Genomic DNA, 14,393 nt, shown 5'->3' on the forward strand with positions numbered 1-14,393 from the left:
ACTGATACAGTCCACTGGGAGCAGAGAGCAGGAAGACTTTTTTAATACAAATACAAATTTGTATCAATTTGTATACAAATTAATTTAATACAAATTTGATAACACTTGCAAAATTTAGAGGGAGGGCAGATTCTCTTATTGCAAACTAACAGTTTTCTTATTGTTTGCTTGCTAGTATAGAGCGAAGTTCTCAGAACAAACTTCTGCTGTTCCTTTCATGTTTTAAGCCAACTATTCAGTAAATACAACTAAGCTTGTGCTAAAAAACCACCCTCCTTATTTTGTTTCATGCAGTGCTGAAAGTTAGTATTTTCCTTGTGCAGCTTTGAAAGCAAATAAGACGCTGTGGAAAGTAGAATGTCAGAAGATACTGAGGGAATTGAAAAAGAAATAGAAGTTGAATTAAGCAGAATCAGTGTTTCTTCCTTTGAAGCAGATGATCCTGACACAGAGGTATCAGATGGAGCTTTGAGTGACAGTGAGATGGTAAGTATTCAATGGGCTAAACGTGCTTCAATTTCTGCTTGAAATTAGTACGGGCATTGGAAAGCCGATCTAATGAATGAACTTTTTCTTGACATACCTAACCTGAGGATCTATTCTGAAAAGTTGTCTCAGTAGTATTGCTTCATGAAAAAATGTAACTTCCAATGATGACAAGACAATAAAACAGGTGAATATCAGCATTCTGCTTAAGTGAGAAAACCAGACGCGGAGGCAATGTTTTGTTTTAGATCCTCTGAAGCAGGAATATTTTATTAAAGTTGATGAGGTAGATTAAATCTGTAGGAATAAGCCAATGTTTCTTCATTTAAATCTATATTTAAATCTTATAAGACACTGTCTAATGTTTGAAGACTTCCTGTTACTGATTTCATGTAAATTGGTGCTTTAAGTCCTCTTTTTTGGATGACTTCTTATTTTGGGGACAGATTTTCTTTTGAAATCCAGTCATAGCAAAAGGATTGGTCTATAGGATATTAGGGTAGATTATATTGGGCATGTGTGACCGTGTATCACCTGTTTGATACGACATAAGAATCAGCAAAGGCATCAGTGATAATTATTTGTGCACTCACAAGGTAAATGCCAGCAATGCTTACCACAGTTTACACATCTGAGAGAAGGCAGCCCATTTCCTCAGATCCTTGCAGTATTAGTTAATTTTTGTCTTAACCTTTTCATTAATTTCTTGTCCAACACAATTACACAGGAAATGTTAATTGAAACATGTTTCTGAAGGTAATAGAAGATGAGTTACTAAGATGTGTTCCAATCAAAATTTACTTAGAATGTAATTAAAAATGAGAATTATTAATTGTTCAGTAGGTGACAAGACAATAGGAAGAGTGTAGGAATTGGGAACAATGTTGGTAGCCACTGCTACTAAATCTCCATCAATGCTTTATAGGTGAAGCCAAAATGAGTATTCTTGCATGTCAAGTATTTACCCCTGATCACGGTTGTGAGATGAAAATGCAGAATTTATGTCAAATACTGTGTTTTTTCTAGATTTCAGATGACTTGCCAAAATCAGTTATCTCCTATTTAAACTTTATAAAGAGCAGAAATCAAGATGCTGAAAAGTTTATACTGCAAGACTTAAAAGATGAAGAAACTACAGGTAAGCAAGGGTCACAGATAAAATATTTGTGCACCTCATATTGCCAGTGGAAGTTGGACTAACAATCTGAAGCCACATTCAGAGTTTATATGCCCGGGGAACTGGCATTGTCTGTTCCATTCTAGTTTTTCACATCATCTTGAGTTTCATACTCATTTAGTGTAATGGTCTTTGTGAACAGAGGTTCAATTATTGTCTATATATTTTTATATTTTGATATTTTTTATTACATTTAATGGGCACTTACTCTTTTTCATTGTTTTTGTAGTTCTTTCGTTTTGACCTATCTGATACAAGTTCTGCTGTATTTTTCTACATGGAAAATGTCCTGCTGTGTTCTATGCTGTGGAATTTTCTTTCATATTTCCTATCACTGGATTCTTATGATACCATTGTGTGTGTTCCAGATGCACATATTTGCTGCTTTTAATGTAGATAAATGACTCCCATATATACTTGAGCAAAATTGGGCCTGTTTAAGATTTTTAAAGGGAAATAATGCTTTATTTTACTTTAAAGAAATATAGTAGCAAAGCAATATAGAACAGAAGTGAGTACTGGCAAGGGATTTTATCTCTGTGTACTAAATCATATATTTATTTCTTCTTTAGGTAGCATTTATGGAGTAGTTTCTTGCCATGCTTCAGATTACTTGGCAGAATTGTCTTCTGAATATAATGAAGATCCAGAACAATTAAAAAAAAAGGTATTCTTTGTTTAAACAATATTTATATTGAACAAAATTCTATTAACTAATCTAGATAATTTGCACTTGCTTTGTTGACCTCCTAACCTTATCTCTTAAGGACACCTATAGATGTGTTCAGTTTTGTTTCTGTCAGACTAAGGTATTAAGATGAGTTTGTGCATGCCGTTCTTTATAACCAGGTCATCAGCTGTAATACACCATGTTTATAAGTTTTAAAATTTGGAATAAATTCTCTGTATCAGTAGTTGAGGTGCTGAGCACAAAAATCAACAAGATGAAACAAAACTGAATAATATTTTATTGTTAATTATTTGCAGAATATTATCTCAATAGTATAACACTTTTAAAATTCTCTAATCTTACTCTTTTTTAGCATGATTAGGAGGATGTGCTACTATTAATCTTGCCTCTAACATATTCCAGTATTTTACAGAAAATGTAAAGATAATAATGTCTGTAACTTTCAAAGACAAATCAAGATCTATGAATCTGGATTCTTTAATGTTTTCATAGGGTTTAACTGAATAACTTGCTGAAGTTTTTAGAAAAATATAAAACTGTATTTAATTTAATCACTTTTAATTTGTTGCCTGGCTTTTATTAGTGAGCATTTTTGGAAACATGATTTTTTTGTTCTCAGAACACCATTGTTTAACACAATTACTTTATGTGACTTCAGCTGCATTACTAATATTAATATATGCCCCAAACACCTGATGAACAGATGATAAATGCAGGAATAAATTACTTCTTGCCAGTAAAGAACAATGAAAGAAACATAGCAATCTTCATGTCCATAGCATTACTTTCAAGTAGATTCCTTAAAAATTTACTCTGTAACTAGTTCTTCACCCTTAATGTGCGTAATAGTATTAATGCGTAAATATTTACTTCCAGAGAAAGTAAAACAAATCCCAAATGCAAACCATTCATTTTTCAAAGTCAAAATATAAAATATATTAAAAAAAAAAACCACATAGGAATATTATGTATTTTGAGAAATGCTCCAATATTTATTACTCTAGAAAACAGTATTTTGACTGATACATTTACATTATTCAATGTCTAAAGATTCAAGTCAGTAGTAAGTTTTATATAATTGTACTTTTCACATGACGAAAAGCTTATTCTTGTTCTGGAAGATTTTTGTTGTGTTCTGCTTTTATATTTTGTTTCTTGTTTTTTAATGACAATATTAAACTATATTAGGTACTATTTGAAATTGAAAATGATGACTTACAGATTGCTACAACAACTAGTTATAATAGTCAGTCCACAAGTGATGACGTGTTATCTGATGACCATTTTGTTACAGGTAAGCAAATGCATTAGTCTTTTGGTTGAGTTGCTCTTCAGTGTCATATCACTATTTCCTGCTTTTCTGTTTTCATGAGTATCATAACATTCTTTGTAAAGAGTTACATGCTTCAGTATGCAGTAAATTTTGATACTTCATGAATTGGACATGAACAAATGCTTGTGTTTTTATCTCATTACAGGATCACAAAATTACCCTTTTCTCTAAAGTCTTGATAGAAATTTGTTTCAAAAAATACTACTCAATACTACTCAAAAATGATTGAAATATTTATGGATACAAATAATTATGAATACAAATGGAAACCAGATATGATGCACTAAGCAGGTTGTGCTTTGGTCACAACTTATTGTCACCTAGGCTGAGAATGTTTCCCTTTGCCATGTTCTTTCCATGTTTTGGGGGTGGAGTGCATCAGTTAGAAAACCCCCGCCGTTAGCCACACAAGACATTAATCCTGAATCCAAAGTGTAATCCTGAAATATACATTGATAGAATAAGAATGATTGTAACAGAGTCAGTAAATGTGAGTCATGATGATAAGACGTCTCTGATAAAAAAGACTCATGTTGTAGTTCTGATTTTCCTGGGGATATATATTGCTGTCTTTATCAGCATAGAATCCTTTTCTTGTCAATACTTTAAAACTTTTTAATGTCCCCAGTGCTTATAAGGAAATTAAATAAAAGGTTTGCTTGGTTGATTACAAATTCATAGCTGATGTTGAAAGAAGCATAAGCCTTACTCATCGTGAAGTAGAAGAAAAGTGTAGACAAGAACTTGAGCAGTGGGAGAAAAGACAAAAGGAGCTTGAAGATGAGAAGAGGAAAAAGTGGAAAGCTGAGAGGGAAGCACAGGAAAAACAAAATGAAGAGGAACAGACAAGAAGGGTGCAGCGTCTGGAGGAATTTGAGGCTGAAAAAATAAAGTTAGAGCTTCTTTATAAGGTAATCAATAATACTAAAGTCAATCTGTTCCCATCTGGAGTATCTTGATTCAAGATCTAATGTGAAAAGGAGAGTACTGTCCCAAATTGTATGACTGTCCTAAACTCTGTCTACTTGTGATCCCAAAGTGAAATGTAAGACATATTTAAGTTGAGTTTTATGCATTTACTGCTTTGATCAACAGTGAATGAATTTGCTATGCTAAGTGTTAAATTAGTCTGTTGGCTTTGCCCTTACTGAGTTTTTATATTATGACGCTAGCCAAAGTACCAGAATTGAGAGTTGTGCTAAATTACTCACAAATGAAAAATGGTCATTGTGCCTTTGTTGAAAATACTTACTTACTTTGTACCTCCCACCCCAATTTAATATTTAGATGAAAAAATCATAGGTGATGTTTTCTGAGCCAAAACCATTCAGTTCAGAAATGCTGGTTTTGTGCTTCATCTAGGTAAAAGTTACAATACTTCCTTTTCTTGTCTGTATCTGGGAGTCTGGCTTCATCTACAGAGTACTGCCACAATGAAACATGACTCCACATGTTGACTGGTTGCATTCTCAAAGTATATAATCATGTTTTGTGATAGTGTGCATCATGCATACTGAAGAATAAAATTTGATAGCTCCCCACAAAAGAGCATAAGAATGTAAAGAAGTGTACCTCTCAGTCATATTTAGCCTAAATATTTGTATTTTGAGAGATGCATTAACACTGCATTTTTAGTTAACTAATATGTAGCTTTCTGAAGAGGTGGACATCTTAGTCACAGCAAAGTAATTAAAGTCACCAAAATTAAGGAAGGGCTTAAGTAAGTGAAAAGACCTTTGATCTCTGAAGGCCGGTTCAGTGTCTGATATAGCTCCCTTTACAATAAGCCACAAAACTGGTTAGGCTTCCTCTGCTCTTTTATGTGATGAAGCATTTTTGGATGTAGAATGACTTTCTTTCTCCGGACAAGGTGGAGCATATCCCCGTTTAGACACTTCGGTAGTGCTGTTGCTAGCACACTCTTTTTGGAGGTGAGACATGGAGACTAACTTCCATCATTACAGAAGGATCTAGACTAATAGTCTTCTACTGTCTCAACAGTATGCTTCTAAATATGTATGAAAAACAGTGCTTAGGCATCCGGGAGACTTTATGCTCCAAGTTGAAAGTGCTAGTTTGTTTATACTGGTTCCTTCATATCCTGGTGTATATTTGATTTGGCTGATACTGATTTATCTTGGTTCCACTAGAAGTTATGTGGTTCTGGATCAGCCTGTGTTTTTTAGGTACTTACTGTCTGCTAATTTTCAGTCAGATGTAATTTCCAAGTAATTCAGATTTTTTCTGATTAAGAATATGTTGGGCAAGGAAGGAAATGCTATTTATTTGCAAATAGTGAGAAAATAGACTTGAACTTTCATTTTCTGTTGAGGAACTGTTTCAGTAAAAAGAATTTATTTAGCTTTACTGAACAAAATTTCTGTTTGAAAAATTTTAAGATCAACAGTATAATAACAGTGCAATTAAAGGAAGATTGTTCATGCTACTTTCAGAGGGTTTTGCTTATGTTTCTATTATCTACCTGTACTTTTAAATAGTTGTTTCACAAGCACAGTTTTCATCTTCAATGGTTGTACAGAACTTGGAGAGGAAGGTGGCAGTTGTTTTGGTCAGTACCAAGATGCTGACTCTCTGCAGGTATGCATCCTTCAGTACATAACCAAATCTGCATTACCACTGCAAGTGTCCAGTTGTTTATTTTATTCTTGCACAGCTGAGTTTCTAATTTTAATTTAGGCATTCACAGAAGTGGACCATTGAAAAGTCAAGAAGATGGGGGAGATTGGAGAGAGGGTGGTTTGTGATGTTCCAGGTTTTGTACAATATTCACTTAAGTTAATTTGTTGCACAGAAACACCAAATTGCAATAGAAGATGAGTTACGGAAAGAAAAGAAAGCTTGGAGAGACAAAATGATGCAACATGAGGTAAGGTTCTACAATGAGCTTCTGTCAAAAGACTGTGAGGTTACTGTCACATATTTTAGAATAAATGTTATTCTAAACCAGTTAATACACCATATTCTATTTATTAATGATAAATATGTGCCAACACCTGTCATATTTTTAAAAGTGTTTGAAGTCTATCCTAATTGTTTTGGCCTAGGAATTGATCATGAAGCTACAGTTGCAAATGGAAGATGAGAAAAATGCCTTGGAAAAGCAGAAAGCAAAAGAAAGACAACACCTGACAGAACAACAGAATACAGCAGCTGTGAAAATCCAAGCTAGATTTAGGTCATTTTTAGTCCATAAAAAGTATGCTCCCATCTTAAAAGAATGGAAAAATGAAATAAAAAAGAAGCAGAAAATACTAGAAGAAATAGAGAGAGAAATGAAAGAAAAAGAGGAAAAAATGAAGATGCGAATGGAAGAAAATAGGCAAAAGAAAGAAGAAGAAAAAAAGAGACAAGAACTTCTTGAAAGACAGGAATATTTGGAACAGGTGAGGAGACAGGAGGATTATGAGAAAAAGAAAGAAAGCCTGAGACTTGAAAGAGAAAAACAGTTGCAAATAAGAAGAGAAGGACAGAGAAAACTAGGAGAAAAAAAAGCAAAAGCTGTGATGAGTGAAAGCACAGAAAAGAAGAAAGAAAACATAAACAACCATAAGCAGACAGAAAATACAAAAGTAATAAGAGAACAGGAGGAGGAATTAAATAAGCAAGTAGAGGAACAAGAAGAAAAACAGGCTGAAAGGATGGATGAAAAAACATATTGGATTATTCCAGCAAAAAGAACTTTGACACCAACATCAAATATGCTAGGCTCTGAGAAGGAATACTTTTCTCAAGTAAATGAGAACATATACAAAAATTCAGTAACACATGTAGAAGAAAATTGCTCACAAACTAGAGATCTTAATAAAGCTTCAAATAGTCATACTTCAAACAATGAATCTGTTAATTTTGGAGCTAACGACATGGTAGAAAATAAGGCAAGCAATATATGCAGCAGTCCACCAATTGTCCAACCAAATGCTAGTAATAGAGAAGTTAAAGATCATTTTTCTCAGTCTGAAACAAGGAAGAAAACTCTGTTTCTAATGGAAGATGCTAATGAAGTCAGAGAGACTTCAGACAAAATTCAAGATTTAGCTGAGTGTTCCAGTAGACTAATTCTTCCTGATGATATTGAAAAGAAGAGAATAAACTGGATGAACACATGTAAATCTTGGTCTAAAATACATGAAGAAAATCAAAGAAAGAAAGCAGCTGTAAAAAAACGACCAAGGAAGAGTTCACTTATCAAGAAGCCTAAGATACCTCCATTAAGTACAGAAAAGATAACTCATAGCAGCCCTTGGAATACTCTGCAGCAGGTAACTATACAGAAGATTTAGAATGAAATTGGAAGCCACAGCATAGCACTTTTTTATTATTATTGTATTTTTTTTAATTCAGTACGTCAACAAATGCTGTTTTGGAAGAGGAGATTATCATTGAGCAGGATATAGATCTTGGTGAGAGTTCCTCTACACAACTGCAGAATAAGAGCAATGAGAATTTGCCTTTTTTTGAGACTTTTGAATGCCTATAAGCATTATGGAGCAGATTAGTGTGGTATTAGTCTTCAGACAATTGATAGTGTCTTAAGTCTATAAAAGGCAGGAGCACCTAGCTCCTATTTTCCATTAAATTAATGTGGTTTTGCCTTGGTATGAGGGTCTGCATTTCAGCTCCTGCTTCTCTAGCCTCTTCAGAGTTTTGAGAAGACTAGTCTTTTCCAGAAGCAAGACATTGCTGATCAGCTTATAGGTGGTGTTTTGCCATAAATAACATCTCTTGGTTCCCAGCACTTACTTTTCTTTCCACTTGCTAACTTATTACTGAATGCTTGCTCTGTGCTCTCATCTTGGTATCCACTTTGAGATGACTGCATACACTTTTAGTCTGAACTACTTTTGTCTCTTTTTGTGCATTCACTTGTTATTTATGGTAGTGTGATGGGAAACAGTTCACGCTATTAGGTGCTTTGCTTAGCGTTAATCTTCCATCCATTCAAATTCCATGTCATTAGTAAAGCACTGGTTTTATTTGTTTTAAGGTGGATGTTAAAATCAGATTGTTTTCATTACAACTTCTCCCATTTAACAGATCAAACCCATCGTCATCCTTTTCTACATGAAAGGATTAGCATTAGTTGCTTGCATTTTTCTAAAGTGTTAGTAGAATATAGTTTTGTTCTTTTTCTTTTTAAAGAAAATAACCATAATGTGACATTGTACAAGAATGTTCAATGTACAAACAATTACTTTTATTTATCAATAAATGCATGTAGGTTACAACACTTACACTTGAAGATTTGCCAGCTTGTAGTCTCTCAACATTATCCGAGTGTTCGAATCTTCAATTTTTGACTCTGAGGCGCTGTGGACTAGTTGCACTGGAAGGACTAAGTAGCTGCAAAGACCTGAAGTATATAAATGTGGAGGTACCAAGTGTATTTGATTCTTTATAATAACCCAGGTAGAACTGCCAGTTCTGCTGCTTAATTGGTTATGCAGTTGTGTCCAACTGTGAATATATAGCTTTTATTGCTTTAAGAGCATAGTAATACCAACAAAATACACTCAAATATTAACAAAATTATACCAGCAGATTTGCATGGCATATAAAAATTTGCATTGTTACCAAAGCAACATCCTGCAGAGGAATCAAACTATACTAAGAAAAGCGCATGATAGTATCAGTCTAGGATTAGCGTTAGTATGGCACAGTGATAGGACTTCATTGCCTCAGATTTGTAAATTTAATGGCAAAAGAAAACTTTTTGCTCTGTGATGCATCTTAGTTCCAGAACTTGACAATTTACATGAAACAACTCTGTTCTCATTTTTTATTTCATGTGCTTTAACAATACCAATTCCAAGAAAGTTAATATGCCCTTATTTCCAGAAGGAAATGGGAGACATGGTTACCTGGGACATGGAGAAGGCTGAGGTACCTAACAACTTTTTGCCTCAGTCTTCACCAGAACGTGCTCCAGCTGCACCACCCAAGTCACACAAGGCAAAGGCAGGGACTGGGAGAATGAAGAACTGTCCACTGTAGGAGAAGATCAGGTTCAAGAATATCTAAAGAACCTGAAGGTGCATAAGTCAATGGGACCTGATGAGATGCACCTGCAGGTCCTGAGGGAACTGGTGGATTAAGTGCCTAAGCCACTCATATTTGAGAAGTCGTGGCAGTCCAGTGAAGACCCCACTGACTGGAAAGTGGGAAACATAACCCCCATTTTTAAAAACAGAAAAAAGGAAGACCCAAGCTGTGTGATATGGTTGGCATGCTGGAGGGAAGGATGCAATCCAGGGGGACCTTGACAGGCTTGAGATGGGTATTTGCAAAGCTCATGAAGTTCAAAAAGGCCAAGTTCAAGGTCCTGCATGGGGGTTGGGGCAATCCCAAGCATAAATACAGGCTAGGTGGAGAAGGAGTTGAGAGCAGCCCTGTGAAGAAAGACTTGAAGGTGTTGGTTGATGAGAAGCTCAACATGACCTGGCAATAGGGCATGTTGAAATACCTGTGTCCTTTTCTCAGTTTTCTAAACAATTCAGAATATAATTCCTGGGATTTGATAATTTGGGTACCTCAAAATGCAAGAGAGAAATATTAGTATAAGAGCATAATATATCTGTGCTTCCAGTCTTACTGAGATTGGTATTTTCATGTGATTTTTTTTTTTAGATCAAATATTACAGAACAGTTTTGGGTTTGTGGTTTGTGTTTTGTTTTTATTTATTTTAAAATGTTAGGCCTTTAAAAATACAGAGGATTGCCTCACTAGGGTATGTCAGGATAATTTAGTTAAGGAAAAGCCTCTTTAAGTAGGCTTTATTAATAATTTATTAATTATACATGTTATTAGTAATAGTATTTCATACTTTTGCTGTGCCAGCTAATGTGGCAGTTGTCTTCTATTCAACGTTAATGAAGAAACAGCCTCTTTTATGACAGTCCAAGATTGGTTCATGGGTATTTCTCATATACTAAAGCAGCTGCCTCTGTTTCCCTTGGACATTCATTTCTACTTGATATTGCTCCTCATTTCTGTTGATACAAAAGCTAACATTTGAGCCATATCAGTTCTCTGCTTTAACTTTGTGGTGCAACTGAAGAGGCTGTCCAAGGGCAGGAATTAATGTTATGGTTTCCAGAGGAAACCTGTAAGCATTTCTGCCTGCAGCTGAAGGTAGCATCTAAATCCAGTCAGCATGTTAATTCTGGATTAGGAATTACACCCTTTGGTTTAATCAGCTTGTTACAAAGGCAAGGAATTTAAGTTTTGTTTGTGTATCTGCAGGTGAAAAACAGAGGAATACAGCAAGGGCAGGAAATAGTGAAATAAAAATTTGAGGAATCATTATTAAAATGGCCTTGGGAAGGGGATGTTAAAAGAGCAAGATCTCTTGGGAGCAGAACATTAGCTGAGAACAGTGTTAATGTTTGTGACCAAAATATCTCTAAATGCAGATTTTCACTATTAGTTAATAGATTCCAGCAAAGTGATAGCTGTTTTCATTATTGTCTAATAAATATGATGGTTTCTATTCAGTTTTTAATTTAGTCTTCTGGGATTTGGGAAACTAGGAAAGCGTAAATGGAAAAGACCTGTCTGTCCTTAACTTCTCTGTACACTTTTTGGTTCAACTTCTGGGCATTTTCAGAGCCAGAATGAAGTTCAAAATATATTTGTTCTATCCCAGCAGGACACAAAAGGCAGCTTCTGTCTCTCATCAATTTATTTTCTTAATGGGAAAAATAGAGATGCCCTTACTCCTAGCTAAAAGTTTAGGATAAAAATAAGCCATTATGACCTTCTGTCATATTTTTAGACTTAATTCTGCCATTTCACTTCAGATGCTATTTAAGATTCTTATTTTCATTTATTGCAGGAAAACAACATTCAGATAATTGACTGTGAAAATCTGGAAAATCTTTTTATTCTGATTCTGAGCAAGAACCATCTTTCATCAGTTTGTGGTTTAGATGGCTGCATAAATCTTCAAAATCTTGAACTTTCCTACAACAGAATCACTCGGATTGGTAAGAAAATTAATGAAAAATTATTCCAATTTATATAGCAATACTTGTGCTGTTTATATTCAGAGTTATACTTCACTTGGATTCGAGGCCAGACAGCTGCTAAAGGAGAATGAGGAAACAGGCTTAGAACAGACCTGCATTTTAAAGCATGCTCAACTTCACATTTGTAGTATGGCTTAGTTACTGCTGTGTATTCTGTCTACCAGGTTATGTAACTATTGTCAGTCAAAGAGAACTAAAAATCTTTCTCCAAAGGCACCTAAGATTACCCGCATTAACGCAGTTGGAATATGTGAGTAGCTAACCTTGCAACTGCAGAGAATTACAGTGTGTTCTTGACTGGCGCAGTAAGTAGTTGTATGGAAACCATATTATTTGAGTCTGTGAACCATGCGAACACTGGACCATGGCCTTTCTTTCTGCTAAACTGTTGCTTATTCTGGCTCCAAACTATTGTTCTATATTTCCCTCCCTCTGGCTCTTTGTTGCTACTCATTGCCCCAAAGCTGGAAAAAAGAATGAGTTTAAGGTAGAATGATGCCAGTCATTTAGGCACACCAGGTGTGCTAAACCCTGTTTTATCTACAAAGGCAGTTTGTTATATTTGTTAGGTCCAACACTTGACAGGCAACAGGTGCACCTTTAGCAGTCAACCAGTTAGAATTTACATACACTCAGACCATTCAACAGATGCATCAATACATGAAATCTTTCTGCCAGGAGACAGATGCTTTCTGTTGGCCAGCAAGGAATTTTTCATGTGGTGAGCAGTGCTTGCCTCTCTGCTTGTACTGGTACTTGGACTATAAAGTGCCTAAGTTGTAGATAGCATGTCATAGCTTCTGGCAAGCCAAAAATATTGCAGTGAGTTTTGTGTAAATTTCATATAAATGTAAACAGGATCCAGAGCCTTTTCTACTGACAAAAGTTCAGGGAAGTGTAGCATGGTGAAAATAACAGAGAGCTTTGCTGTATGTAAGTTATGAAGACAGTTTTTTGGTTTTAAAATTATGTGTGGAGGGAAGAACATCAGTGGTCCCTAAAAAGCAACATTAACAGTTGAGAAAAGGAAGTAGTAAATTGCCAGATCATTACTTGAAAGGGAGTGAAGCTCTTAAGTCTTGAAAGTAGCAAGTTTCCTCCAAAAAGGCAGCACAGCACATAGAACAGAACTAGATTGAACAGCCTACCTGTACTCTAGGTACTTGAGTTTTGGGGTGTGATATACTATAAAATTTGGAAAGGCCACCAAGATATGGATGCCTATAAAACTTCAGTATTACAGTCTCAGCAGAGATAAATCTTGAGATATTTGTCCATTGAAATAAATTCTTGTGGTCAAGAAAAAAAAATATGCATGTGATGAAGTAATTAAACATGAAACCTGAAAAGGTGACTTTCTAGTTGTTTTTTTGTCTGCGCTAAATCTAAAGATGTTACTGGAAAAGACTGCAGAACTGGGAACAGAAAGGGTATAAGGAGATTCTGATTTTGACCATGACCCAGCAATGTACATTTGCAGCCCAGATAGCCAACTGTATCTTGGGCTGCACCAAATGGAGCATGAGTAGCAAGTCAAGGGAGGTGATTCTCTCTCTCCACTCCACTTCCGTGAGACCCCACCTGGAGTATTCCATCCAGCTCTGGGGTGACCAATGTAACAACGATATGGACCTGCTCAAGTGAGTCCAGAGGAGGGCCACAAAGATGATGAGAGGGCTGAAGCACCTCTCCTGTAAAGACAGGCTGAAAGAATTGGGCTCGTTGAGCCTGGAGAAGAGAAGGCTCCAGGGAGTCCTTTTAACAGTCTTCCAGTACATAAAGGGGGCCTACAAAAAAGCTGGAGAGAGACTTTATACAAGAGCATGTAGTGATAGGACAAGAGGGAATGGCTATAAACTGAAATAAGGTAGCTTTAGATTAGATATTAGGAAGAAGTCTTTACCATGAGGGTGGTGAGGCACTGGAATAGGTTTCCCCAAGAAGTTATGGTTGCCCCATCCCTGAAATTGTTCAAGGCCAGATTGAATGGGGCTTTGAGAAACCTGGTTGAGTGGAAGGAAGATGTCCCTGCCCCTAGCAAGGAGGGTTGGAACTAGATGTTCTTTAAGGTCCCTTCCAACCCAAACCATTCTATGGTTTTGTGATTTTTTTTTTTTTTTTGTATTGATTTTGACTTTTAATTTTCTTTAAAGTACATAGACGTATTTTATTTTCCTGCTGGGCTGCAGGAAAATAATATAAAACAATTATTAAGCTGATAGATGAAACACATTCACATAAGACATTTATATAAATAAATGATTTCCACTATCTAAAAAAAAAAAAAAGACTGAAACAGTATGCAATTCCATGATAAATAACAAGGGCATAGCAAACAGGAAATGGGAAAGCTAAAAAAAGGTCTCTAGATTTAGAGGTTTTAATGCTGATATTTTTAATATTTTTTGCATATATGTGCAAATGGAATATTTCTATTTATGAACAGAGTTTATAATACCTGAGAATAAAGGTGCTGGAATATCAATGCTTACTGTAAAAACATATCAAGACGCTAATGAGAAACAATAAAATAAACTGATTAAAGAGGCTTCACCTATATCCTTTTGGCTAATAATGCTGGATAAGACTTTTCTTCAGATTTGTTTCATTTGATAGAAATGTCTGAAAGATTACTGTAAGAATGACGTAGTATCAGTAGA

General features: G+C 35.3%; 1 protein-coding gene across 19 annotated transcripts in view; it reads left to right on the forward strand.

The window, feature by feature from the left end:
- The window catches only part of LRRIQ1 (leucine rich repeats and IQ motif containing 1), a 127,434-nt gene that overhangs the window by 816 nt on the left and 112,225 nt on the right, over positions 1–14,393 (forward strand). For 17 of the 19 annotated variants that reach the window (XR_003990646.1, XR_003990645.1, XR_003990644.1 and 14 more), the window contains exons 2-10: positions 324–486; positions 1,513–1,624; positions 2,236–2,330; positions 3,543–3,648; positions 4,369–4,598; positions 6,500–6,574; positions 6,753–7,967; positions 8,927–9,079; positions 11,541–11,691. Coding sequence is in view for 12 of the 19 variants with exons in the window: in XM_030480236.1 (XP_030336096.1) it covers positions 358–486; positions 1,513–1,624; positions 2,236–2,330; positions 3,543–3,648; positions 4,369–4,598; positions 6,500–6,574; positions 6,753–7,967; positions 8,927–9,079; positions 11,541–11,691 (2,266 nt within the window). In the remaining 7 variants the exon portion in view is untranslated. Of the gene's footprint in view, positions 1–294; positions 487–1,512; positions 1,625–2,235; positions 2,331–3,542; positions 3,649–4,368; positions 4,599–6,499; positions 6,575–6,752; positions 7,968–8,926; positions 9,080–11,540; positions 11,692–14,393 lie in introns of all 19 variants that reach the window. The other 2 variants (XM_030480234.2, XM_030480239.1) reach the window with 2 other exon arrangements.

Source organism: Strigops habroptila, chromosome 3, assembly GCF_004027225.2.
Source record: "Strigops habroptila isolate Jane chromosome 3, bStrHab1.2.pri, whole genome shotgun sequence".
NCBI classification, from domain to species: domain Eukaryota; kingdom Metazoa; phylum Chordata; class Aves; order Psittaciformes; family Psittacidae; genus Strigops; species Strigops habroptila.